Consider the following 18,331-nt stretch of genomic DNA (forward strand, 5'->3'; position numbering starts at 1 on the left):
ATTTGGATCTCATCATTTATGTAGGTCTTCTTTAAGGCTTTTCAATAGCACTTGTTATCATTTTCTCTATAGAGATCTCTTAAGGCTTCTGTTAGGTACTTTAGTACTTCATATTTTTAAAGCAAATTTTCTATTTCTTAATATTATGCAAAAATGCAATTTATTGTTGGCACATAGTTTTGTATGCAGCAATGTGTTAAACTTACTTCCAAATTCTAGTAGTATATCTATATATTCTTTTGGATTTTCTATGTTCCATGTACAACTTGATCTTCTAAGAATAATGACAGATCAGATTCCCTTTTCATGTATTTTCTTATTCTTGCCTTCCTATACTGTCTAGAGGCTCAGTGTTGATAAAAGTGGTAGATAGGGGCATCTTTACCTCATCCGCAACATTGAGAGAGATGCTATTGCTGTCAGCTCATTATTTTGCAGATACCTTCTGTCAGTTCGGAAAGGTTTCTGCTAGTCCTAATTTGCCAAGAAGTGTTTTAGAAATTATGAATGGTGGGGCGCCTGGGTGGCTTAGTCGGTTAAGCGGCCGACTTTCACTCAGGTCATGATCTCGTGGTTTGTGGGTTCGAGCCCCGCGTCGGGCTCTGTGCTGACAGCCAGCTCAGAGCCTGGAGCCTGTTTCAGAGTCTGTGACTTCCTCTCTCTCTGACCCTCCCCTGCTCACACTGTCTCTCTCTCTCTTAGAAATAAAAAATTAAAAAGAAAAAAGAAATTATGAATGGACATTGAACTCTATCAGATACATCTATCTTCTTCTATTGAGATGATCTGTGATTTTTCTTCTTTCATCTGTTGATATGTATCACGTGGGTTGATTTCCTAATGAAAACCAACCTTGCATTCCTGGGATGAACCCCACTTTGTTATCATGCACTATGCTTTATACACATTGTTATACTCAAATTGATAATATTTTGTCAATTTTATGCTTACCAGAGAAATTAACCTAACATTTCCCTTTTTTCATGTTGTCCTTGTTGGTATTCTAGCTTTATAGAATAATTGGAGAGTATATTTGGAATCAAATTTTAGGGGCGCCTGGGTGGCTCAGTTGGTTAAGCATCCAACTCTTGATTTTGGCTCAGGTCATGATCTCGGTTTGTCAGCTCGAGCTCCGTGCCAGGCTCTGCGGTGATAGTGTGGAACCTGCTTGGGATTCTCTCTCCCCTCTCTGCCCCTCCCCTGCTCTCACGCTCTCTCAAAACAAACATTAACAAAATTGTTTGATACATCTTCTCAGATACCCTTGACTGCCTCCTTTCCCTGCCTTGGCGAGCATCCCACACATGCCAGGTTTCCCCTCCACTTTTGGACTTTAATGAAACAACACCACATTACAAGATATGGGATCTGGATTCCAGAACAGCTGCTAAGAGGTGGATGACGCCACCCAGAGGGAAAGGGAATTGTATCTCTATGGGGTGTTGACCAGTGAGAACTAGGAGATGGGAAGTTACTTGATAGCCAAATTACTCTCCCATTGACTACTTCAAGATATGGTTCTTCCTGGAATCCTTTCCAGGGAAGTCCACATGCCAATGGCCGATAGTCTCACATGCTGGATGACCTAATACTCTCTTCAACTCATTGTGTAGTGCTAGTGGATACATAAATGCAGCACATTGCACTTCATAAGATTTCCCTTGCTTTACTTCAATTTTCCTCTCATCTACTCTGCTGAAGTTTGCATTTCCCAAAAAAAGTTTTAGTATCTTAATCCTTGCCTCAGGCTCTGCTTTCTAGAAGACCTAAGCTTAGATAGTTCCATGCACTGGAATATTTTGCGTAAGAATGCAGGATTTTGTTCCTTGAATGTTCCCTAGATAGGGAGCATTATCAAACTATCTAGGACTGGGTTTTTCTGTTGGGAACTAGTGTTTCATTTTCTTTAAGGGTGTTAAGACTGCTCTTTCTACTTCTTTTGAGGCATTTTTCATAAGTTATAGTGTTCTAAGAACTCATCACTTTTACCTATCCTTACACATTTATTGGCATAAAGTTTATATTTTTATCTATTTGATTGCACTTTTATTAATATCTGTAAGATCTGTAGTGATGTTCCTATTTTCACTGCTGTTACTGTTGTTTGGCTGGTTTTCTCTTCCTCTTTTCCTTATCAATCTTGCTGAGGGCTTGTGTATTTTATTAGTATTTTTGAAGAACCAACTTTTGACTTTATTGATCTCTAACATGTTTTCTATTTCATTAGTTTGCTCTTATATTCATTAGTTCCTTCCATTTTTTGTTCTTTTAACTTCATCAAATGCCTAGCTCATTAGTTTTTAGACTGTCTTCTTTTCTAATATGCACGTTTCTTTTTTTTTTTTAAATGTTTTTATTTATTTCTAGGAGAGAGAGAGAGAGACAGCGTGAGCAGGGGAGGGCCAGAGAGAGAGGGAGTCACAGACTGAAACAGGCTCCAGGCTCTGAGCTGGCAGTCAGCACAGAGCCTGACGCGGGGCTCGAACCCACGAACCACGAGATCATGACCTAAGCGAAAGTCGGACGCTTAACCGACTAAGCCACCCAGGCGCCCCTAATATGCACGTTTCTAAGCATGTTAGTTTAGTGCCCTCTAAATGCTTCTTTAACTGCATTATACATATTTTAATAAGTAGTATTTCTTTAACATAGTTTCAATTCTTTCTTAATTTCCATGATTTATTTTTCTCATGTGTTAATTAGAAACATTTAATAATCCCCAAATATATGGAACTTTTCTAAAGATTCTTTTTTACTGATTTCTACCTTAACTGCACATGGTCAGAGAATATTGTGTATTGTAGCAAGCCTTTGACATGTGTTGACACTTGCTTAATTTGCCAAGTACATGTTGTTGTTGTTGTTTTAATTTTTTCTTTTTTTTTCTTTCATAGTTTATTGTCAAGTTGATTTCCATATAACACCCAGTGCTCATCCCAACAAGTGCCTTCCTCCATGCCCATCACCCCCTTTCCCCCACCCCCATCAGCCCTGTTTGTTCTCAGTATTCAAGAGTCTCTCATGGTTTGCCTCCCTCCCTCTCCCCAACTATTTTTCCCCTTCCCGTCCCCCATGGTCCTCTGTTAAGTTTCTCCTGATCCACTTATAAGTGAAAACCTATGGTATCTGTCCTCTGCCTGGCTTATTTCACTCAGCATAACACCCTCGAGTTCCATCCACGTTGCTGCAAACGGCCAGATTTCATTCTTTCTCCTTGCCATGTAGTATTCCATTTAATTTTAAAAATGTTTTTATTTTTTATTTTTGAGAGACAGAGTGTGAGTGGGGGAGGGGCAGAGAGAGAGGGAGACACAGAATCCCAAGCAAGCTCCAGGCTCTGAGCTGTCAGCACAGAGCCTGATGCAGGGCTCTAACTCACGAACCCCTGAGCCAAAGAAATTGGCCGCTTAACCGAGTGAGCCACCCAGGCACCCCTGGAGTCTTTTTTTCAAACGGGTCTACTGGAACTACCTAAATTAAGACAGTTGGTCCCCTGGAATGTTGTAGCACCACAGTAAGAATGCCACCTATGATATATTGGCACTGGGTCTACAAGGAAGGGGATGCACTAAATTACACAAGCTTTAGCATGTGCACGTGGTATTAATTCACGGTTGTGGAATAGGTTGGTTATTGCGAAGTGCAATCAGTGCACAGAAAGAAGAAAATGTCATGCTCAACTCAGGGCATGGTGTCAAAGGTCTCCCTGGCAGCATTTGAAAAAAAGTAATCCTTAGCTCTTGCAGCTGATGGCAGACTTTGCTGAAAATGAAGCCAGAAATTACAAACAGAGCTGAATTCACAGCCTTCACAGGTCTATGTTACAGTCAGGCCCTAAAAGTAAGTAGTGGCACTCTGAAACGTGGGGTGGGGACAGCTGGGTGGAAACACTGAGAGCTTTGAACCGGATTCCTCTGAACCCTCTGGACTAGTCGTCTACTTGCTCTTGCTGGGATAGTGGCTTCCCCTGCATGGAGACCAGGTGAAGACCTCAACTGAAATGGATGCCTCACAAGATGAAGTACTTGCATCCCCAAGATCTGCCCCACCTCATCGACTACTAGCGCAAAGCCTCAGCATGTCCAGTGGGGAGGTGTGGTCCTTAATTCAGGAGGAAAGGGCTCATCACCAAGAGTGCAGGATTTGGCTAGTCTGTACTCTTCTTTCCTGAAGGAACTGGCAGAACATGCCTGGAAATGGGGGGTGCCTCAGTGGCTCAGTAGGTTAGACATCCAACTCTTGATAACGGTTCAGGTCATGATCTCACGGTCTTAGGATCAAGCCCCAAGTTGGGCTCTGAGTTGGGCTCCACGCTGATCATGGAGCCTGCTTGGGATTCTCTCTCTCCCTCTCTTTCTGCCCCTTCTTTACTCATGCTCTCTCAAACATTAAACAAAGCAAAACAAAACAAAACAAAACCCCCCAAGGCTGTGAATTAATCTTGAGGATCTGAGACTGGGCTAGATTAGGGAGAGTTTATGGGTATAGGTCACACTCTTCTAAAACCCAGAATTTAATATCCTGGCAAGGATATCTGGAGATGATCCTGGGTCAGCTGGACGGTGGGCTGCTGGACAGCCTCTTGAAATCTGGAGGAAATGATGGTGTAGAGGAAATGAAGCAGCGGTGATGGAACTGCTTTGGAACTTGGCACGGAGGCAGGTCTCAGAAAGTTCAGAGTCAACACTCCTGGGGGTGGGGCCGGGGGCATAATTTAAGAACAGAACACCTAGGCTCTATGCCCCAGAAGGGCAAGAAAACAGTCCTTTCACTAAAATAGCAAATGCACTAGCGAATGGGGCACAAGCATTGCTGAGAAACTCAGTGGTGGCCTGCAGGCCAAGGCTGATGGCAGGACACACTGAAATGGATTTGGGTTCCCCTATGTGAATGAAGATAAGATTCTGGAACAGCCGAGACCAGGTGGCGACAATTAGCTGTCAGAGGCAAAGCAAGAATTACCGTAACAGGTAGCAAAGGATGGAAACCAAGGAGTCTAGCCACAGAGGGGTCTGTGAAGATGGCTAGTGGACCATGGCAAGACAGGGACAAGAAAGATGGGCAACCACCAAAGGTGTCAAGTGTAGGAATCACAAAATATCCAAGATTTGATGAACAGGTGTCAGCCGCTGCAGTGAAAAATCACTCTCTCTCACTAACCCTTTCCAGACCTAAGCCTGTCCTTAGAGCCCCATAACTCACGGATCAAAGGGAAGGCTTGGATACTTGATAAGAATGCTGTGATGCCACATCAAGGGCATCAAAGGAACTGACAGCCATTTGCCAGAATTCCTGTACACTGTGGAACAGGAAACACAGACATCTTTTTAAGACCTGGCTTTTTTGGCTTAGAATGGGAGTAGGCAAAATATTTTTTAAAGCTTATTTATTTTGAGGGAGAGTTAGGGAGCGGCAGAAAGAGAGAAAGAATCCTGTGGGGGTCAATCTCATGAACTGTGAGATCATGACCTGAGCCAAAGTCAAGAGTCCAATGCTTAACCAAATGAGCCACCCAGGCGTCCTAAAGCATTTTTTTTCCCTGTAAGGAGCCAGGTAGCAATTATTTTAGGCTATAGGGTCTGTTACAACTAATCAACTATGCCATTGCAGCATGAAAGCAGCCATGAGAGCAAGTAAATAGTGGGAGTTAGTAGTGTGCTTCAATAAAACTTTATTTGCAAAAACAAAGAGAAGGCCAAATTTGGCTCACAGACTATAATTTCAAAACCTCTGGCCTTGAATGCAGTCAATTTTCATAAAAATTCAATGTGTGCTTGGAAATAATGTATAGTCTTCTAATTGCTGGGCTCATTACTTCTTTATATTTTGTAAACTACAACAGCACAGTAAAATAAATATGCTGTTCCAATCCCCTATGTCTGACTTTTTTTTTTTGGGGGGGGGTCTGCTTTGCCTATAAATAACCCAATGAGTTTAGTTGTTTAAAAACTTCCTACTACGGAATGCCCAATTTTGCTTTATAAATTTGAACCTATGTTATTAAGTACATACAAGCTAAGAGTGTTTTTTTTTTTCTGGGTAATTAAAACTTGTATCATCTTGAAATAATCCCCGTGAACTCTAGTAGTAATCTTTTCCTTGAGCTATACTAGTGTGAAAATAATATATCAACTTTCTTCTGGTGATTTAAAAGAAGTTTTTAATGTTTATTTTTGAGAGAGAGGAGTGAGAGAGAATGAGCAAGGGGGGTGGGGGTGGGGAAGAGACATGGAAACACAGAATCTGAAGCAGGTTCCAGGCTCTGAGCGGTCAGCACAGAGCCTGATGTGGGGCTCGAACCCATGAACTGTGGGTCATGACCTGAGCCAAAGTCAGATGCTCAACCAACTGAGCCACCCAGGTGCCCCTCTTTTGATGTTTTATTGGTATATTTTTTAACCTCTGTTTTCAACCTTTGTATGTCTTCACATTTTAGTTGGTTTCTTATCAGCACAGAACACAAGTTTTAAGTCTGAACTTCTTGGGAGTCAAAGCAAATAGGAGAACGTTTACTGAAAAAAAAATGCAGTCGGGTGGTTGGCAGACTTTTTGCTAGTTAAAACAACTTAGATAGACCTGACATATGAGATGTTAAACAGAACAAAGGTGTCTTTAAAAGCAGTTAAAAAAAAGTCTAAGGGCTCACAGGCTCTTGTTTTGTTTTGTTTTGTTTTAATTGGAATTACATCAGTTGCTCGCTGATGCTTGACAGCAGCAGCTACTTGGGCTTTTCATAAGAAGTAGCTATGTTTATTAGTCCACCGCAACAGTAAGTCAGGAACGATCGGGGTTCACAGCAAAGTTGTTTGCTCCCTCATCTTACCAGCAGCCTTTATTTGTCCTCCCCTTTGCTCTTAAAATCTCCTTTACTCAGTGATGTTTACCGAGTGTGTCCCGATCTTTGCTGAACTCAAGGTGACTGGAACCGCAGGCACTAAGGGGAGGTGTTTGTAATGGATTAAAGCACCTGGTTTCCGAGGAGGAGGTTAGGACGAAGGGTGCCATACGGTCAGCGGCAGCGCCAGAACTGCAAGGGGGGAGGCGTCTCCACCTCTCAACTCTTGCCACTTACTGGCTGTCATGACCTTGACAAAGGCTTAATTTCTCTGGGCCTCAATTTCGTTACTGGAAAATAGGAAACGACTCCTTTACTCGAGAGTACATGGTTTGGAGAAAAACAGTGACTATAACAGTGCCTGGCACACATTAGGGCCTCAACAAGGTGTTCCATAGGGCCTTTCCGTCTGCCCCGAGCGGCTCAGGGGACAACAGCATTCCTCCTGAACTGCTGCCTGCTGGAGAGGGATCTTTTCAAAGGAGATGGGATGTCATTTCTTCTCTGTTCCCACTCCCACCAGTGACTCTTGGCACGTGAGGCACACTTTACCTCGGACTTCAGAGAAACAGGAGAAGCAAAACCTGTGAGGTCTAGTTCACAGCCTAGAGGATCTCAGAGTGCACCTGCCTAAGGTCATCACTGTTTTAAAAATTTCTCCTCTAGCCCTGGGCTACTTACATCTATGGATTCTCAGTGAGTCATAATGTGGGGGGTGGAGGGGAGGAAAGAGGGGGCAGGAGTCCCAGCCTGAGAGGAGACCTATTTAAGGCTCCACCAGTCCTGACTTTGGATGACCCATCTTTTCCAAGCCTCTGCTGGGGGTAATAATGTCAGTGGCACTGGAACTGTTGTAAGAATTAAAGGGAACAGTGTATCCACATTGTATCAAAAACAGTTGGCCAGTGCCTAGCACACACTAAACGGGGAATCAAAGGCTTTCTTATGACCGGGTGTGCCTCACACACCTGAATCGTGAACCCCGCGGTTCCCCCACAACACGTAATCATAGGTCATTTTCAACAACATACACTTTTGCAGATAAAAAAGGTAACCCACACTTTCATTTTCTTTATTTTTCATTGATACCGTATGAATACAAAGTTTCTAGAAAGCTACAAAATGTCTACCACTTTATCAAGAAGGCATCAAAATGTGTCACTTTGCAAAGACATGAAAACACCTGCAGGAACTGACACAAAAATAGCATTTTTAGAGTGATGAAATAATTGCACTTAACTGTCATGGATATTAAAGTTATCACACATATGTACCGCGAAAGCTAGAATACATTTTTTTTTTTTACAAAGCACTTTATAAAAAAATTCTCTGCACACAAACCCTATAATTTTCATATAACTATCATACTAAAGATAAATTCACTTTAAAGCCAACACTTAGAACATTTTCAAACAAAAAGGTACCAGTACCTAAACACAGACATTAACAAATACAAGAATACTGTACTGCCAAGAGGTGTAACCGAATGCCTTTCGAAAGTTTCTGCAAATAGTTCAAGAAATCGTGTGTGAGAATTTGCCCCCCACCCCCACCCCCAGCTCTCCAATCTACCAAGAGGAACCTTATTACCCAAAGGCAGGTTCCGTAGCCCCCTCCCAGCCCGCAGTACAATATCAAAGCAACCACTGAACAGATGAAGCGATTCCATCACAAGCCATAGTATACACGGGACACAAAGACACAGACTGTGAGAATCCCATTAAGTCATTTAGAATGTGAACAAACACATGTGGCAAAACCAATTTACATAAAATTTAAGCATATTAAACAATTAAAGGCTATTCGGGTTTCTTTTTTAAACGTTACAAAATTTTTTTTGTGGTTTTTCAGGCACGTACTGTTTTTTTTTTCTTTTTTTTTCTTTTTTTCCCCTTCTCTGCAGGCGTGAGCCTATTGACAAAGGCCTACAGAAGTGAATCTTTCCAGGAGGTAACAGGGAGATGTATTTTTTAAAAAAGAAGTGCAGTTAATATCTAATTTACACAAACTAACCACAGAAAAGGATCCAAAATAAAAAATAAAAATAAAGAAATACAAGACTGGTTTCCAATCGATTTACACCTAGATTCTGTCAGCCTCTCTCAGAGACCGGGAAAGGGCAAACCATCTCATAATGGAGGGCAGACGTAAAAGTCTACCCGAGAGAGGCGGGATCTGCTGGAATCTGACCCCATCTAATGAGGAACAGGAGGGAACATAAATGCCAGCTCGAACAAACGGAAATGACGTGGCATGGCGTATGACTGACTCCACGCAAATTCGCGAAGAGTAAAACAAGTTACAGCTTAGGAAGTGTGACAATAAATACAAATATTTCATCTCAGTTAATGGTGCGGGACCTCAGTGAAACTATCCTTGCAACGCAATACATTTTAAACACAAAACCTTCATTCTTAACGATAGAAGCGATGAGATTAGGGGAGAAAACTATTGCCAAACAAAGCAAAGTAACAATGGAAAAAGCAGGGAGGCAAGTATTGGATTAATTTCTTTCAAGTTGTGGTGGGGTATCTGGCAGGGAGGGGCCGGACACAGCAGCTGACTTAGCGCTTGCGTTAGGTCAGTTTCCTTTTCATCACTGGATTTTTTTTTCTTTGTAGAAATTTCTATAAATACACACAACTTGGTGTGGGGAGAAATCACTCCTGAAATTTCAGAGCCCAGACAGGGCATTCTTAAAGACACCAGGTGGAGACGAAAGAACATATGCATTAAGAGTTCAGAGGCTAACTTTCAAAGGCGTCTGATGTCATTTTGAAGTCTATATTGGTAAAAGACAAATTAAAAAAATTTTTTTTGGCTGGTGTTTTTGCCTTCTGGTCCTTTCCACTCCTCTTCCTTACCTCTATCAGTTTTCCCAAGCTACACAAGGTTTGGATAAAAGCCAACACGGACTCTAGAGAGGTGCCCTTTGGAGGGCCGGAACATTCTTTGAAAATGCCGAATTGTGAATGGTGCTCTTTGGAAGTTTCTCACAGCACATTCATACACAACACTCAAGAGTCAACATCTGCGCCGTAAGAAGAACACTTCAACCGTCATGACCCTAACTCACTTTTTGTTCTGCACGGTCATCTCAGTCTGAGGCTTCTAGCTCTCGGCATGGTATCACTGTGTAAACCAGGGAAGTGCGCGCGGTCGTCCGGATGGAAAAGCGAGCCTCCAAAGAGACTGGACGCGAACAGAAGGAGGAAGGACAGGTCTGTCCGCCGGCCGGACGCCTGCCGCTTGTGTGCAAGTCCCCTCACGCGGACGCGGGGCTGGGTGGCGAGCGGAGGGGACGCCCCGGGTCGCTGGCACACACAGACCCGACAGCGACGGCTCCCGGGGGCCCTCCCGCTGCGCTGTGCGACTGGTGGGCGGTGGCGGCCGCAGGCAGGTCCGCGTCGCGCCCTTGTGGACAGAGGCCTGTGGTTGGTTACTCATCCTGGTAAACCAAAGGCATTACGGTGATCTCAGAATATTTTTGGTCTCTCTACAAAATTTACCATGGCAGCACTTTTCTAAGCTGGAATCTCAAACCAAAGGCACTTCCATGCGAGAGCGCAGACGATTCATAAATAGCTAAGTATTTGGTCGTGAATTTAAAAGGCAGCGTTAAAAGTACAATTTTGCTTTTCGTGGTAAACTACGAAGTTGGAAAACCTTCCGTTTTGGTATATACATGTGAGAGTGCGGTCAACGAACTCACTCACGTTCAGCGTCCGATTGTAGACCGAGTGTGGCCAGTTTCATATGGAACTGGAGAAAAATGGGCTTACACAAGAGACACGAGAACAGTTTTTGCCTGTGTGGTTTTAAATACTGGGCCAATTGCGTCAGTGGACGTGGCGGGGTGGGTAAGAAAAGGCCGGCGGCATGACTAGGTATCGCTAAGGCACTGCTTTCTGGAACGCTTTGGCAGCTCTGAATTTAAAACTCCTTAAAAAAGTAATAACAGTAGTAAGAGAAATGCTTCCAGCTTACAAAAGGGCTCACAGTTCCGAGGCAGCCTTTTGCACTGCGCACCCTACATGCAACGTCTCAAAGATTTAAGGCTTTTCAGAAACGACATGTGCAGGGCTTTTGCCACAGAAACAGCAACAGAAAGAAAGAAGCAATGCAGACATTTCCTCTCAATGTCACAGGTGTGAACACCAACGCACAGAATTGGCTCTACCCTTCATTAGGACAGGTGGAGTGTACCAGACAGAGCGTATACAAACTTAGACAAATTGCGTGTACCTGGTTTGTAAAAACCGACTGTCATCTCATACAATTTAAATAATTTACGGTTGTACAAAAACAGAGTGCTAAAGCCACTACAGTATCGAGACCTAAAGGGGCCTTGGGTTTAAGTCATCTGGGGACTTCTAACACCAAGGGCTGGGAAACCGGGGCTGCTTTTTTTGGCTGGTCTGAGCGTGGGGCTTTGCTGCTGGGATGTTTGGCAAGAAGAAATTGGACTCAGAGTCTGGGGTGGATGAATTGTCCTCAGGGTAAGAGAAAAGGCTCATCAGCTTTCGAATCTGCTTGTGGGGTGTCTCACGTAGCTCCAATCGGACCAGAGGCTCCACAGGACACGTGGCGTCAGCACTGGGGTGATGCTATTACTCTGGCCGAGGGAGGCGGTTCTTAATCTCCCCTTCTCTTCTGACCTGAGCTTGGGCACACCTTTGTAGGGATCAGGTATGACTACTGGGAGAGGCCAAAGATTAAGTGACGAGGTCCCAGAGCTTCCTCACCCTTATTCTGTCATTAACCAGCTGGGTAACTTTCAGCAAGTCACCTCTGCTCTGAGCCTCACCTTTCTCATCCACTAAAGACGGTAGATTGTGCCCTCTTGTAGCTCAATTGAAAAAAAAAAAACACCTCTATCGGCCCTCTTCCAGAACTGGTCCCTCTCTCCTCCATCCCTAAAGATGAAAGGAAGTATTCCAAAGGCTTCCATAAGTTCTAAAAACAGCACTGAAGGTTGGGCAGAAAGCAGAAGACCAGAGGAAGTTCACCGAAATGATGACAGCTCTGATCAGGAGACCCATAAGCTTCTGAAAAAGCATGAAAATTGCTGAAACTTCCTTTCGAGGTGGTATGCAAAAACATGAAGATCAAATCCCGAATGCATCTTACAGAGGTGTGCGCGGATTAACCGCATGGCGGCCACACACCGCCCCAGGGATGAACAAAGGAATACTTTGTAGCGAGAAAGACTCTGCAGTGAAGGAGAAGTTCTACCAGGAAGAGACCTGTACATAACGTCTTCTGAGTAACACTCCTACCTGCCTCTTAATGTCCTGCAACAAGGCTCCCAGGACAACAAGCTTTCTCAGGCTGAAATGGAAAGAAACCAGAAAATCTCAAATATGGTACTGGGGACCTAAAGAGCTAGGGCCGTGCTTCTCAACTGGGTGGGGGGGGGGGCAGCGTTGTGTTCCATGGGACACAGGGCAATGTCTGGAGATGTTCTGGATCGGGGCGGCCTCAGGGAGAGGGTGGCAGAGGCCAGGGATAGTGCTAAACTTCCTACAATGCACAAGATAGTCCCAAACAACAAAGAACTGCTCCAAACTGTCTACCGTGTCGAGGTTTAGAAACCTTGGCTTGGTGTAGCTTAGGCCTTCTGGGATTTCAGAGTCTGTTCTGAAGTCCTCATTGTAATTTTAGTCTCTTGGAAACGAATGCCAACAGACCAGCGTCTCGTTTTTTAGAGCGTCCCTGTTTAGGTTGTGGAAAATCGGCCTCCAAATTCTCCAGTAAAAGTACATGACATCCTTGACTCCATCCTGGTAGTGCAGGGTCACCAGGATATATGGCACCCAAAAGAAAGCTGAAAAGACAGAGGTGTGGAAAGGCTTCTTTACAGCTTAGGAAGATTTACGTAGAAAGGGTGAAGACTCTGCTATAAAGGGTGAAAGGCCAAAGACAGATCTGGATTAAGTGTGATGACACAAATCCCACCCCAGCACCTGACTTGAAAGAGACTGAGAGAGGGCCAAGCGTTTGGGTGACTGGGTCAGTGGCTAAGATAGGGAAAATCTGCCCTGGAGAAAGTTTTAGAAGAACAAGACAAAGAGTAAAAGTTTAGAGATCTTAGAAACGTCTTGAGAGCAAAAAGCAATCCTCAAGGATGTTCACGTAAATGCCCCAAATACAACTGCGAAGGCATCTGGGGGAGGGCACTGGAGGTGTGGCATTGAAGGGCCCAGCCTGCCTCTGTGCGTTCAGTAGACCAGGGTCTGCCCTTCGCAGCCAAGAGAGCCGCCCTCTAGCTGCTAGCCTGGGATCTGTTTGTGCTTTGAGAAGTAAACCCCAGGAGCCCTCCTGGCAGCCCAGAAGGGCCCCCCGTTCCTGCGTGGGAATGTGAAAATGATGCCTCTCTCCACGAATTCTGGCCATGGCAGGTCATTTACACCCCTCTGGAGGGTCCTGGTCCTGGGTGAGTGGGGTTTCCTTTGAGGAAAGATGTAGGAGACAGGAGCAAAGAAAAAAAAAAGCATCCCTGGGAGGGGTGACCAAGAGAAGTCATTGCGTATGATAGCCACGGAAGAAGCTTACATGCGTGGGCTGGAGACGGATAGAACAGCAGACAACTAGAGCCAACCCTTAAAGGCCCACTTAGAATCAGAGAATGAATGTTAGTTTCTTTACAGAGGGAAGACACCCTACTGGTGTGTGTGATGAACGCGTTCCAAATGGGAAAAATTCTGCACTTTCTTCTCTGGGCTTCCCAGGAACCAGTGGCATGAGTTTGGGAGACGTCAGGCTTGCCCCGGTGCCCTCCTCTTTGCCACAAGCCAGCCACACCCTCAGGCTCGTGACCACCAGACACTAGTCAATACACAAGCAGGGTCAGAGCAGGGGGCGGGACAGGGAAGAGGGGGAGTTACCTGGACGTGAAAGACAAAGGTATTATTCATTTTCTGGCTTGATGGAAAACGTCTTGATACGTTTTGCAGCTTACAGAACTTATTTCACGTTCTGCCGTGTTCACGTTGGCCCGGCAATGATAAAAATGTCACTTCCCTCTGGGAAGTTGAGGAGTATGCCCTGTCTCCTTCCCAATGAAGTACTTATGGAAAAATAACCCGAGACATGTTGGCCACTTCAAACCAGCTGAGCCTGCAATGCTTTGGAATACTTGGGGCGGAAAGTCGAATTTCTCCTGGGAAGAGAACCTCCCAAACGAGTGTCTGAAAAAGTCAGAGGGCGCTGGGCCTTGCAGACCTGAAACAAGTACTCTGACTTATTGGAAGATGTTGAGGAAATGGATGTCCTGTGGGAATATAACTAGATATACAGACGAAGATTGAGATATACACACGTATCAGCACCTAGCAAATTGAAGGACACAAACTGTTCAATAAATACGTGTTGGATAACTATACACATGTATGTGTGTATAGATGTGTATAGGTGCATACACAAACACACACGTACACATATAGTTACAGAGGGTTAATATGCATACTGGTTCACCAGAAATAATTTATCCACAGGCTGGTGAGGATGCTTGCAATTTTTCCGGGGAGCAGAGATGCTAAAACTGATGAGCCTTTTTACTTGTTTGGTTGATGAAATTTCTCCCAGCCACAGGATTTTCTATTTTTTTGCAGCTCACAGTGCAGTATTCGTGCCAATTTCAAATTTTTTTGTTATTAAATTTGAGTGGTTCAAACATTTACTCATCTTAATAAAAAAATTTGGTTGTCCATATAAAATATAACTGCACACACAAGACTATAAACATTGTACGTTTAGATTTTCAGTATTTATCTACTTATTGCAAAAAGAGCCATCTTTTTTTTCATTAAATAATCATCACATTAGTACAATACAATTTTATATTTCTTAAATATACTATATATGTTAAGGATAAGGGGTGAAGTTTTCTTCTTTTGTAATACCTGTTCCAGAGTTTAATGGATTAAGAGATTAGTTTTAACCTTGAGGAAAAAAAAGTACAAATTTGTCTCATTAGCATCTTTCTACCAAGCATTTAAGGCTATATTTTAACATTTGGTTTCAAAAACGAAAGAAAAGTTTCATTTAAAAAATAATTTAGTGAATTACATTCTTTCATAACTTCCACCCTAATTAGTTACAAAGATAAGTCTAAAGATTCTTAGTTTTGTGTACTAATTTACATTTATATTTAAAGATTAATTTTACTTGTATCTTAAAACAAGAATTTTATGTTGGAAAAAAAAAAAGAACTAAATACATTTGTATAAAGGCTGTAAATGTCCCATGGCAAATGCTTTGTCTCAATTTTTTTTCCTACCACAATTAGAAACAGGTCTCCTACAGAGGCCTGGGTTCTTAAGGTTCATCTTTCCCAAGGAATTGTGGGCTGTGGATCTGAAGAACACATAGAAACAACTCGATTTCTCTTTTTACAACTGTACCAGAACTTCACAGCTACAGTGATAGTATGAACACATGAAAAATGACTTCACTCAAACAGGATTTAGAAAAAGTCAGGGTGACCTCGGGGCCAGGGCACCCCCCTGTGTGGTGAGGTTTACAGTCAGTCATTCAATAATGGAGAGAGAGTGTGTGTGCGCACGTGTGTGTGTGTGTGTGTGTGTGTGTGTGTGTGTTCTTACAGATATCTATATATATAAATAACCATGTTCAGTCTTTTACAAGCCTGTAAATATGATGTTGTGCTCCATGTTCACTATTTGAAACTTCAAATACACAGGCCATGCAGAGGAGAGTTTCTTGTGTATCCCTGTTTGTTACCACCTGTTAAAAAAAAAGCATATATATATATGTATACACACACACATAGAGATAGAAAAGCTCACATGGATAAAAACATACTCCATCTGCACTGTGACAACTAGGATTTGCTTGGACGGCAACAGTCTCAATTTCAGCAGGTAGGCTGTTGAAGTTGTGGCCTGACTCTGCCCTCTCCAACACAAACTCAGGATATTTTGGGTCTGACTTGAATCCTACGTGAACTTAGTTCCCATGTGTAAGAAAAAACCTTCCGGAGGTGCCTGTGGGGCTCAGTTCGTTGAGCATCTGACTGGCTCAGGTCATGATATCACAGTTCATGGGTTTGAGGCCAGCATTCGGCTCTGTGCTGACAGCTCAAAGCCTGGAGCTGCTTCGGATTCTGTGTCTCCCTCTCTCTCAAAAGTAAACATTAAAAAAAAAAAAGACAAAAATATTCTTAAAAAAAAAAAAAGAAAAAAGAAAGAAAGAAATACCTTCTGGACAGGGTCTCACCCATTACCTGGGTCCAGGAAGAGACCGTGAGAATTAGTGTGGGTTTTGGGGGAGGGTCCATTTCTTGATGATGAAAACAATTTTCGAGAATTCTGTCCCATGAGATGGGTTATTTACCCTAGGAATTGCCTCCTGTCTTGTACCTAAACTTTGACGAGGTTTGTTTACAAGAGCCAAGACAGACATGAGCCCCACAGATGCCCTGCTCACCACTGTTAACCAGCAGTGCTGGGACTCAGTAAAGTACGTGCTGAGTACAGAATGGTGGTAGAATTTTGTCAAATGATCCCTCTTTCCAGTTTTCACTGATACAGGCTTTAGCTTTCGAAATGTACTTGAAATTCTCATCTACTTCCCTTCTTGGTTCAAGTCGCTGGACTCCAGGTCTCTCCTCTTCTTGCCCATGGCCTCAGGCTGTGTTTGTATCTTGAGTGACCCGATCTGATCCAGGTCCATGTAGCCCCTCCCCACTGGACCCTGCCTGCTTCCCAGAGCCACTCTCAGTAGGAACTTTCTAAAAGCAAATCTAACCCAACTTCCCAACAGCTTCGGTGACGCTGTTGCATGTGTGTTTTGTTTGCAGACACAGCTCTGTGTCTTCAAACACTTGGAATTTGAGAGCCCAGTCCAGTGTGCTGGGGGCCCTGCCCCCCTACCCTGCCAGGCTGCTTCACCCATGTCGTTTCCCTTGACCTCCAGGTATCCAAGGGTATGGTCTTTGACTGTGGGCTAAAGTCTCACAAACTTGTAATTTCTCATCGGAGTACACAGTACTGTCTTTAAGTACACATAGATTTGTAAGATTTTTTTTAATGCCCATGTCATTCATGGGCTATAAATTCCTGAAGAACAGGGACCACGTTGCCTAGTAACTAGCCTGGCACACAACAGTTGTTTAATAAATATTTGCTGAGTGAGTAACAATCTGCATAATAATAGCCGACATATAGTAACTGCTTAGTATGCATCCACTCAGTATTATGAAGTATTACGTGCTTCATACGCATCGTCTCACATAAGATTACAATTCCATGAGCAGGTGCCCTATCAGCTCCCCCTCTGACAGAGATGGGGGCAGGGGAGTTAGTTGACTTAAGGTTCTACAACTGTTGGGGCATCTGGGTGGCTCAGTTAGTTCGGTGTCTGACTTCGGCTCAGGTCATGAGCTTGTGGTTCATGAGTTTGGGCCCCATATCAGGCTCTCTGCTATTAGCACACAGCCTGCTTCAGATCCTCGGTCTCCCTCCCTCTGCCCCTCCCCCACTTGCACTCTCTCTCTCTCTCTCTCTCTCTCTCCCAAAAAAAAAAAAACTTGATAGTTGGAAAAAAACAAAGGTTCGACAACTGTCAAGGAGCCTGGGTGGCTCAGTTGGTTGAGCCTCTGACTTCGGCTCAGGTCATGATCTCACGGTCCATGGGTTCGAGCCCCGCATTGGGCTCTGCTGACAGCTCAGAGCCTGGAACCTGCTTTGGATTCTGTGTCTCCCTCTCTCTCTGCCCCTCCCTTGCTTGTGCTCTCTCTCTGCCTCTCAAAAATAAATAAACATTAAAAGGTTAGATAACTGTCAACTAAGAAACCCAGATCTGATGTTGAAGACCTTTTTTCTAACCATTAAGCGATGCTGCTCTAGACAAATGAATTGATATAGTAATAGACTATCTACATTTATTGTTTCTGGGTAATAAAGATTTTTTTCCCAATATTGGTACCCACCTGCTCTCCTAATCTTATTTCCTGCCTCTTCCTTCACAGACCAAAGACTCCAAGTATGCAGGCCTCTCATTCTGAAAGCCTTGTGCTCTCTCTCCCCACCTTCAAAGAAATGCCACGTCCTGCCTGCTTTTACCTCCAGAACAGCTCCTGAATTCACTCCCGTCTCCACCACTACAGCTTAGGGACCAGCCAAGCACCCGGACTCCGTACCAGGAGGCAGCCTAGCCCACAAAAGCCCTGGAAGTAATTTAAATCTGACAACAACACACTCTTGCTTAAAAACTCTGATGGCCTCTATTCAACTTCAAAACTTTGGGGTGAAGAGAAAATCCTAGGTGGAGCAGACCCTGCCCTCATGGGCTGTTCCTGCCTGGCTGGCTCCCTACTCTCCTCCCTGTCCCCACGCCGGCCACGCCCCCTATTTCCAGTCCCCCCACTTGCCTGCAGACCTGTAGCGCCTTCCTCTACCCTCTCCACCTAGTCACTAGGCAGATATGCCTCCATGGCTTCTTCCTCCGGGAAGCCTTCTCTGACCTCCCCGA

At 44.0% G+C, this 18,331-nt stretch overlaps 1 protein-coding gene across 6 annotated transcripts in view; it reads right to left on the reverse strand.

Annotated features, from left to right (window-relative positions):
* Positions 1–7,881: 7,881 nt before the first annotated feature.
* TEAD1 (TEA domain transcription factor 1) overlaps positions 7,882–18,331 on the reverse strand; it is a 184,990-nt gene continuing 174,540 nt past the window's right edge. For all 6 annotated transcript variants that reach the window (XM_077761184.1, XM_077761185.1, XM_077761181.1 and 3 more), the window contains one exon: positions 7,882–15,583. In XM_077761184.1, the coding sequence (XP_077617310.1) occupies positions 15,470–15,583 (114 nt within the window). In that variant the 3' untranslated portion in view covers positions 7,882–15,469. The remainder of the gene's footprint in view (positions 15,584–18,331) is intronic.

Source organism: Crocuta crocuta, unplaced genomic scaffold, assembly GCF_008692635.1.
Source record: "Crocuta crocuta isolate KB4526 unplaced genomic scaffold, BGI_CrCroc_1.0 scaffold233, whole genome shotgun sequence".
Classification (NCBI taxonomy): domain Eukaryota; kingdom Metazoa; phylum Chordata; class Mammalia; order Carnivora; family Hyaenidae; genus Crocuta; species Crocuta crocuta.